Source organism: Aricia agestis, chromosome 17 (genome assembly GCF_905147365.1).
Source record: "Aricia agestis chromosome 17, ilAriAges1.1, whole genome shotgun sequence".
Classification (NCBI taxonomy): domain Eukaryota; kingdom Metazoa; phylum Arthropoda; class Insecta; order Lepidoptera; family Lycaenidae; genus Aricia; species Aricia agestis.
Window position 1 is genome coordinate 2461934 of NC_056422.1, and position 10575 is coordinate 2472508.

Genomic DNA, 10575 nt, shown 5'->3' on the forward strand with positions numbered 1-10575 from the left:
CTATAAGGAATCCGGAGTTCTATTAGTAACTTCGGAACCATAGTATACCTTGATGCAAAATCTTGCGTTTCGGTAGCATATGCTTAGGATGCTTCTCATAAAACCAAAATCACCATATGTTTCGATATAAATTTTGAGGAGTTCCCTCGATTACTCATGGATCCTATCATCAGATCACCACTTTTGTGAAAATGGGACCAAATCGGAGTGAAACCTAATATAACAAAATAAAAATTTTGAAAATCGGTTCACAAACGGCGGAATAGTGGTCGAACACACAAAAAAATAAAAAAAATATCCACAGCCGAATATATAACCTCCTCGTTTTTTGGAAGTCGGTTAAAAATAGGACTAGCGGCTCTCAAACTTTTTGGTGGCGAAACCCTTTTAAGAAGACAGAAGTGGCATTTGACGTAAAATAATGTCTCGTCTGATGATGTTTGTAAAAACTATTTTAATATTTATGTATCAATTTAATTCAATATCTTTATTTGCTCTTTAATTCTTGCTGTTTTAATTCAGTATCGCTCGCGGAACTCCCTACAATAACTTTGCCCCAGCGGGGCACAATGGTCACATTGGTCACATTTAGCAATTCCTCTCAATGAATTCAGCAAATGAATTGTCAAAACTGTCAAACTGACGAATCTCAAATTAGTACGAATTACTAGACAAGAATTGCAAGCAGAGTGACCATTTTGCGATAAAAAGTTTGAATGATTCTCCAAAGCGACCATTTTGAACCGCAGGGCTCCACGGAATGCGGAATTGCTCACTTTGAGAATAGCTGGACTAGTATCTTATATCTTTAAACGAGCAATTCTTGTATATATATGTTACGCTCAAAGACCGAAATCGCTCAATGAGCGAAAAAAAAGCTCACTACGCGTTGTGGAGCTGTTTCACTGTGACCACAACGCGTTGTGAGCTATTTTTTCGCTCATTGGGCGATTTCGGTCTTTGAGCGTAACATATATATCTAATTGGAATCTCGAAATCAGCTGCAAAGATTTTCATGAAATTTAGTATATAGGGGTTTCGAGGGCGATAAATAGCTAGGAATAATTTTTAGAAAATGTCATTTTATTCGTGTTTAATCGAATACCGAACAAAGCTCGGCCAAATAGCTAGTATTATGTAAAGAGTTGAAAATATCATAACTCATAACCTAACCCCTATTCAAACTAATTGTCCCTTCAAATCGGAGCAGTAGCAATCGGTTTCATGTTAAACGATAAAATCTAATCGGTCGGAGTGCCACGGTATGCGATTAAAAAATAAAATAATATCGTGAGCGCTTTCAAACTTTATTGGTTCGACGCATAATAGCCATGCCAGATCGTTTTTATATTCACTGCAAATTATGGAGGGAACTTATTCTAAACGGGTTCATATGAAGAGTATAACATTTATGTTTGTAATATTGTGAATATGCGAACAAAGATATTAGTTTAAAAAATCTATCAAATGTCCTACATAGGTGACTAGCAGTTTTAATTATTTACTTTACGGATCTACAAGTTTTAAACTCTATAGTCTATACCATCGCTCAGCCCGTTTACAGCAAATTATTATCATCGCTATTCATAAAATTGTGGTCAAAAACAACATGTACATCGTACTGATCGTTGTTTTTGCAGCAACATACGTATATTCTGATCCATTCTACAATCCAAAGGAAAATAAGGATACCATATCGAAATGTTTGTTTGAAATCTCCCAAAAATGTCTTTACAACAAACCCACAGTATTATTTTATTATCGACCAGTAGAAGAAAATGACACTTCTGTAATTTTGAGTAATGATCAAACACAATTGGAGTCTACTTTGAATTCTTTTTCTGATAACAATATACCTGTTATTGTTTTAAACGATTTGAATAGCATAAACGGTACTGTCGACGTTCTTGAAAGCAGCAAACTGGTGGTTGGATTTTTTGAAAATATAGAGTTTATAGAAAAAGTGGATTTAGCATTGGATTACTCGATAAAGTACCTTATTGTTATTGAAAGTACTGTAAGCATGAGACGTCTACAAAATATACCATTCGATATACAAACTTATGATGTCACGTTCATTTTGGCAGATTATGTGAAAGGAGAGCACAAATTCTTAAGTTGTATTCCAAGTATTAAAGAAGATACATGTGGCCTGAAAGAATCGCCGCTACGTCAAATCAATTCCTGCAGGAACGGCGAATTGGAAAAGAAAAATATGGCAGCAGTATTTCCCTCCAAAATACCTAAGAATTATAAACTTTGCCCTTTCAACGTTGGGATGGCCACCCTGTTTCCATATTCTATGATTCCTAATAAAGAGAAGATGAAGGATTTAGACCGAATCACGGAAGGCAACGGTTCTGATATAGAAATGGTAAAAATAATAGCGAAAGACTTCAATGCAACACTAAATTTATTTTATATTTTTAGAGATGAAAAAAATCCTTATTTACATTTTGAGTTTTTGAATTATCTCTTAAATAAAACACTTGATGCCTGTGCAGGGGGTCTGTATCACATTTATGGGGACGTAGTTGCTTATTCTGGGTTATATGGCATTCAATCTGTTATTTGGGTCTATACGGTGGACCGTGCCATTCACTCCTGGCAATCTTTCGGACACAAGGTCACAGACGTCTACTACTTCTTCATAGTTTATCTGATCTACTCCGTCATTTGGACGCTCGTGAGAAAATATGATAAGAACAGTGTATCTTTCGTGGAAACCATTGTGAGTGGCTGGGGCGCTCTGCTCGGGACTACGTCATTGCAAGATCCAAAGAGCTTGAAACAGAAGATACTGAACATCGCTTATCTCGTGATGAGCTTGCATCTATCAGCGTACATAGGCGCCCAAATATATTCCTACCTAACTATACTAGGTCCACCGCAAACGTACAAAACTGTGGAAGAACTGAAGGTATCCGGTAAAAAGCCTTACTTGCAGAAATTCACCAAGTATTTCGTTAAAGATAAAAACTACGAGGAGTTCGCCAACACATCTGGCGATTGCAAAGATTTTAGGCATTGTGAGAACACTATTCTGGCAAATACTGGTGCTACGCTTCTTCTAAGTGCTTATCTGTTGCCATTTCAAGCCGAGACCGCTATTAACGACGAGGCTAGAGTCCTAGGCCTCCAGGAGAGCGTGCTAACGGTATGGCACGAAATGATCATGAGGAAAGATTTCGCTCTGGAGAAGTTTCAGGACATTGTATCGAGGTTATTCGAAGCTGGAATATGCGACAAGCTGTACAACGAAGCTATTGGTATCACCGTGGTGGACAAAGCCAAGATTACGAACAAGAATATTCTCGCTAATAGCTACAGTTGTACTGGGGGCTGTGAAATTACGCTGGTCCAGATGGGAGGAGCGTTTTACCTTTGGTTGTTTGGATGTTTGTTATCACTTGTTGTGTTTCTAGTTGAAGTTGTATATGAGTGGTTAAAGAAATGTAATACCGTTTATTTGGCTTAGAGTGGGTTGCACCAGAGGCGTGGTTATTGTTACATTTATGGTCAAAGTAATGGTTATAGTTAAGGCTAACTTTAACCTTAACTTTGACCACAGAGTTTGACAGATGTGTGATGCGTTTATTTTTTTGTTAAAGCTACAGTTATTGGGGTTGGAAGTATAAAAAATGAATTATCCGTAAAAATCGTCGGGAATAAAATATGTGTTATTTTTTTTTTTTATGTAATAAGGGGGCAAACGAGCAAACGGGTCACCTGATGGAAAGCAACTTCCGTCGCCCATGGACACTCGCAGCATCAGAAGAGCTGCATGTGCGTTGCCGGCCTTTTAGGAGGGAATAGGGTAATAGGAGAGAGTAGGGAAGGGAAGGGAATAGGGGAGGGTAGGAAAGGGAATAGGGTAGGGGATTGGGCCTCCGGTAAACTCACTCACTCGGCGAAACACAGCGCAAGCGCTGTTTCACGCCGGTTTTCTGTGAGAACGTGGTATTTATCCGGTCGAGCCGGCCCATTCGTGCCGAAGCATGGCTCTCCCACGTATATACGTTATAACAACACTGTGAGCCATAGTCAATTTTCACGAAAAGAAATTCGGTTATGGTTATCGCGCCTATTGGCTTTAACCAAAGATTTGACATTTTGCGTTGTAGTTAAAGTTACAATTATATTTAGAGTAAGTTGGTGCAACCCACCCTTAGTGCTGAAATTGGTTTGGTTTTATTTTATTACTACGTTTTAATCGGTAGATATTGAATCTGTTTCTGTATAAATTCTTGTAAAGGGTAAACCAATCGTTGATACTCGAGGAGTGAATATTATTATTTACCAATAATTGTTTCGAACTTAACTAACATCAATTGTTATAATTATTCAATAAAGCAAATAAATAGACTCTATTATTTGTTCATAATGTTACTTGGTTCCTATACATACATATTTCAATTTTCCATAGAACTTGGCACTCACTTTGATCTCCATCCTTTTTACGGCGAAATCCATAGACAAGAATAATGTTTGTATGGAACTTGGCTCTCCATTTTTACATTTATGTTTTTGGTGGGATATCATAACTTTTTGTAAAGAAAACTTTCCGAGCAGGGTAGACACCTTAACCTTCCCAGTTCAAACATACATATTCGACTAAGTATATTCAATCGCAAGCTTAAGGAAGGGGCTGTTTCCCTATTGCCCGACAAGTGTCGGAAATGCTGTCCGCACTTTATCTGGAAGATACTTCATCTGTCAGATAAGTTGTGGATAGTCTATCTTAAACTTCTCAGGAAGTGGGGAAACAAAGAAAATCCAAGCGAATGGAAATTGCAGCTACCATCAGGAGGCATTGGATTAATACCGTATAACACAAGACATGTTGTTGTTAACACTATACTAATAAATGTTGTGTTGCCTACAAAGGTGTGTGCATCGGGTATTGAAGACTCTAGTACTACACTAGCAACTGTAATTTTTTAAATGCATATGCTGTTGTTAACCGTAATAATAAATATTAAATAAATAAATAAAAAGACGGACAGACGGACAGACAGACGGACATACGGGCAGACGGACGGACGGACGGACAGACGGACAGATAGGGATATACAGGGACCGCGAATAGATATAGAATTGTTTTACAAATCTATGTCTATTCCCGGGACTCAAATTATATCTCCATACCTTTAAGAACAATCGGTACAATTAATTTGGGCGTGGAGAGGTCACAGACAGACAGACACACTTCATAAACCTATTCATTTCATAAATTTTCTTCACTTCACGAAGACAAATAAATATTTATGGAGAGCTCCCATTACCCACACAATACACGTGATTTCTTTTGCCATTTTTGCTCAAAATCAATAATGGCAGCCGGTAGGTAGGCACTTGAAATATTCACAAAAACTTTAATTAGGTATATTTTTACTTTCATAATCTATATATATATAAAAATCAATTGCTGTTCGTTAGTCTCGCTAAAACTCGAGAACGGCTGAACGGATTTATCTTATCTTGGTCTTGAATTATTCGTGGAGGTCTAGGGAAGGTTTAAAAGGTGAGAAAAATTCGAATAATTGCCGGGAAAATCCTCAAAACAGCATTTTTCTATTTCCCATACAAACGTTTTCTAAATAAAATGGAGAGTCAATTTGTAATTTATTACCGCTGCATAAAGTTCAAATTCGCGTGCGCGTTGGAGGACCTAATATCGCGTTCTGAAACTCAACAAAAGTGAAAGTGAATCGCGAACGCGACAAAATTGCATAGTCTCAAAATACATAGTACATAAATAAACACAATTTTAGCTAACTTCAGTTGTTACTCTGTCCGATTATTTTTTTATTTTAGCTAACTTAAGTTGTTACTCTGTCCGATTATTTTTTTAATAAGACTATATAGAAATCGAAAGATAAATCTATATATATAAAAATCAATTGCTGTTCGTTAGTCTCGCTAAAACTCGAGAACGGCTGAACGGATTTATCTTATCTTGGCCAATTTTGATGAAATTTTTTGTGTGTTCGTGGAGATTCGAGAATGGTTTAGATTTACAGTTTGGTCTACTGGAAAATGTTTTTTCAATTAATTTCTTATTTATAAGGAGTTGTTGATTTTGGAATGTTTTACATTAGATCCGGCGGACGGCGCTATCATCGCATTCAATATTATTCTATTTCAATTTTAGTTTGTCCTGACAGATGGTGCTACGATTAATTTGAAAAAAATTTTGTTATTCAATTCATGTGCTGATTAAAATATTAAATAAATAACACATAGGCTACAATTTTAACCGACTTTCAAAATGGGGGAGGTGTTATGTTCGTTTTCTTATATTCAACGATTACTCCGCCGTTGGTTAACCGATTTTCAAAATTTTTCTTTTGGTATATAGGGTATCATCCCAATTTGGTATTATATTCAGAAAAGTGATGATCTGATGAAGGATCCATAAGTAATCGAGGGAACTCCTCAAAACTTATAGGGAAACATATGGTGACTTCGGTTTCGTGAGAAGTATTCTAAGCATATGCTACCAACAAGTAAGATTTTGCACCGAGATATACCTGGTATACTGTGGTTCGGAAGGTGCTGAGAGAATTCCTGATTCTTTATAGATACAAGTTTGGGAGTTTCGGCGTTGTTTTAAGAACAGAAAGCATATGCTACTATGCAAATTACATTCTTCATCATCATCATCATCATCATCACTACCATATCATAGTCTTTTAGATCGAGACTCGAGTTTGTCAAGCGATAATTAAAAAAAATCTATATCTACCTAATATTATAAACCTGAAGAGTATGTTTGCTTGAACGCGTCAATCTCAGAAACTACAGGTCCGATTTAAAAACTTATCTCAATGTTAGATAGATCATTTATCGAGTAAGACTCATCATTTATCGAGAAGGTTATATTATATTATTACTCTAAGACTAATACGACAGAAGAAACTCAGGAAAATGTGGAAAAAACGGGGGGAAATATTTTTTATGGGAAAATGTACCTACGGATTCTGTAAAATTTCTAATTTACGCGGGCGAAGCCGCGCGGGACATCTAGTTTATAATAAAAGTAAAATAAAATAAATATTTAATTATTTAAGGGTCTCCACACAAAAAACACAATTTTTTGCCTAGTTTCGCTCTGTCTGACTCGCACGTTTTTTTTCCTACGCTTACACACAATTACCAAGCTGGATTCCAAATTTCGGCCACCTAGGTCATCTGGAACTGGGTTAGTTAGATCTATCGGTCAGTCACTGATAAAAAATAGATTTTCGGACGTTAATATCTTAATAACCGTTTGAGCTGTGAGTAGGCATCCGCTAAGAAAGGATTTTGATAAATTCCAACCCCAAGGGGTTCAAATAGGGGATGAAAGTTTGTACATAATAATACTTCTTAACGCTAGCGAAGCCGCGGGCAAAAGCTCGTATTATATAAAACTCAATGTGACTGACTGACATGGTGATCTATCAACGCACAGCCCAAACCATTGGACGGATCGGGCTGAAATTTTGCATGCAGGTAGATGTTATGACGAAGGCATCCGCTAAGAAAGGATTTTGATAAATTCCAACCCCAAGGGGTTAAAAAAGGGGATGAAAGTTTGTATATAATACTTCTTAATGCGAGCGAAACCGCGGGCAAAAGCTCGTAATGTAATAAAGCGAAAGATAAGTCGCCTCTTTGATAGTTTTTAGTTCCGATTCTTAATAATTAAATACTCTTGGCGCTGCCTATGACATAACAACTACAATGGCGTTGGATACCAAAAGTGTGTTGTTAAATAGCGAAGTTTTGAGTGAATAAAACAAAGAAAACAATAAATTGAAGAACAACTTTCAGGTGCAATTAAATAATTTCTATGATTCTCGATATTGAAACGTAAGAGAGCCATGCTTCAGCACGAATGGGCCGGCTCGACCGGAGAAATACCACGTTCTCACAGAAAACCGGCGTGAAACAGCGCTTGCGCTGTGTTTCGCTGAGTGAGTGAGTTTACTGGAGGCCCAATCCCCTACCCTATTCCCTTCCTTACCCTCCCCTATTCCATTCCCTTCCCATCCTTACCCCCCCTATATTACCCTATTCCCTCTTAAAAGGCCGGCAACGCACCTGCAGCTCTTCTGATGCTGCGAGTGTCCATGGGCGACGGAAGTTGCTTTCCATCAAGTGATCCGTTTGCTCATTTGCCCCCTTATATATATATATATATATATATATATATATATATATATATATATATATATATATATATATATATATATATATATATATATATATATATATAAATATAAAACAGTCAATAAAGTTTTGTTTGAGTCTCAAAACAGATTCGTGATACGGCCCCAGTTTTTCAAAACAGCTAGCCGTAACGTAATACGGCGGATTATACAATCTGCCTACGACATATTATGTATAAAACAAAGACTTTATACATTATGGTTCTAAACACAATATTATGTATATACAATATAACACCGAAAATTTATTTAATACTTTTATACTATACATTATTATTATTATTATTGGCCCACTTTGTCCCACTGCTGGGCAAAGGCCTCCCCTCTTTTATTCCATAATTAGCGATCTTGTGATGTTACTGGCCACTCTTTGTCGAACGCATCCAATTCATCGCGCCACCTTTTTGTGGGTCGGTCTCTATTACGCTGACCAGTCGGTAGCCACTCCGAAATTAAACGCGCCCACCTGTCCGGGTGCATGCATACGGGAGACGTGCACTGCCCAGCTCCACTTTAGGCTAGCTGCCTTTCTGCCTACATCAATGAGCTTCGTTTGGGCTGCGTTCCCAAACGAAGCTCATTGATGTAGATAGAAAGGCAGTTAGCATCTTAAAATATTTCTCAACGATTCGATTAAAAATCAATACGTTAATCAGCCGTTTGACCATGATGAGGTAACAGACAAACAGACAGACACTGCAGTTTCGCACTTACAATATATTGTATTAACTACTATGGATATGGATCTTACAATAATAATGGTACATGAAATCTTAAAATATCGAGCACCGGCTTAATCTCAATCCAATGTTAGAGCCACAACCACCGACCAAATTACATCCGCTATCTGCCTAGGAATCAACTTCTTGGATATGACAAAGACAAATGGATAGTAGGAGACGGTGATGATGACGAGATAATGAGCTGTAGAGTACCGATAAAGAAAGCAAAATGCGTTAAAATTTCTTAATAAGTAGCAACCTTTACCGGTACATTACCGGATATCAATTATAATATTATATTCTAAAAGGCTTTCAGTGTAACTCCAAACCCTTATAATTATTTTCCCTTAATTTGCCACACACGTGGAAAACAATAGAATTGAATAATATTTAATGCGAAAGTATGTCTGTCTCATTTCTGCCTGCCTCTTTACGCCCAAATCGCTGAACCGATTTTTGCATTTGGTATGGAGATACTTTGAATCCCGGTACATAGGATACTTTTAGATAGACAGACAAACACTTTCGCATATTTATATTACCACAATATTAGTATGGAATTATCTTGTGGCACTTGAATGGTGTTGTCTACTTGTCTTGGGGCGCGCGGGCGGCAGGCGTGAGTCATGAGTCATGACTTCATGAGTGTCACAATTCACAAGTTTTATGAACTATGTTCGCAATAACTGTCTATCTAGTGACAGATTACAAAAGGGGAGGTAGTCCATTGAAATATTACAATTTAAGATTATGAAATATAATTAAAATTGCGTCCTCTAATAAATGCAATATTCGGTAATATTCAATATTGCATTTATTAGAGGACGCAATTTTATTTTTGTATATGTTAGGGGGGTTCAATACATTTTACAAAATAAAATACCTCAAACCAATCTTGTGGATAATCTTTCGAGAAAAAGATTCCACGACCCCCCCAGATCTCATGAAATATATTTTCTGCAGATGCAAATGAAACTGTAGAAGCATGTGTGGCTGCAAAAAAATAGGCCTGAAATGCTCTACAGCAGGAGTTCACAAACTTATTTTGCCAACTGCCCACTTTGAGAGTCTATCTAAGTTCTATCAATAAATCAGTGTTAACCAGTACTTTTAATTATTTACTCTACGGATCTACAAGTTTTAAACTCTATAGTCTATTCCATTTCTCAGAAAATAATGGGTATATTTTCATCGCTTTTCATAATATTGTGGTCAAAAACAACATGTACATCGTACTGTTGGTGGTCTGTGCAGCAACCTACATATATTGTGATCCATTCTACAATCCAAAGAAAAACAAGGATACCATATCGAAATGTTTGTTTGAGATCTCCCAAAAATGTCTTTACAACAAACCCACAGTATTATTTTATTACCAACCAGTAGAAGAAAATGATACTTCTGTAATTTTGGGTAATGATCAAACACAATTGGAGTCTACTTTAAATTACTTTTCTGAATACAATATACCTGTTATTGTATTAAACGATTTGAATAGCATAAACGGTACTGTCGAAATTCTTGAAAGCAGCAAACTGGTGGTTGGATTTTTTGAAAATATAGAGTTTATAGAAAAAGTGGATTTAGCATTGGATTACTCGATAAAGTACCTTATTGTTATTGAAAGTACTGTAAGC

General features: G+C 36.7%; 1 protein-coding gene across 1 annotated transcript; it reads left to right on the forward strand.

Moving 5' to 3' along the window:
- Positions 1-2023: 2023 nt before the first annotated feature.
- Positions 2024-3478, forward strand: LOC121735630. Its single transcript, XM_042126526.1, has one exon. The coding sequence runs from the start codon at positions 2024-2026 to the stop codon at positions 3476-3478; it is 1455 nt and encodes a 484-aa protein (XP_041982460.1).
- The last annotated feature ends 7097 nt before the right edge of the window (positions 3479-10575 follow it).

Excerpts from the sequence above, each read along its gene's own strand:
- LOC121735630 (XM_042126526.1), top strand. The coding sequence starts at position 2,024 with ATGAGACGTCTACAAAATATACCATTCGATATACAAACTTATGATGTC.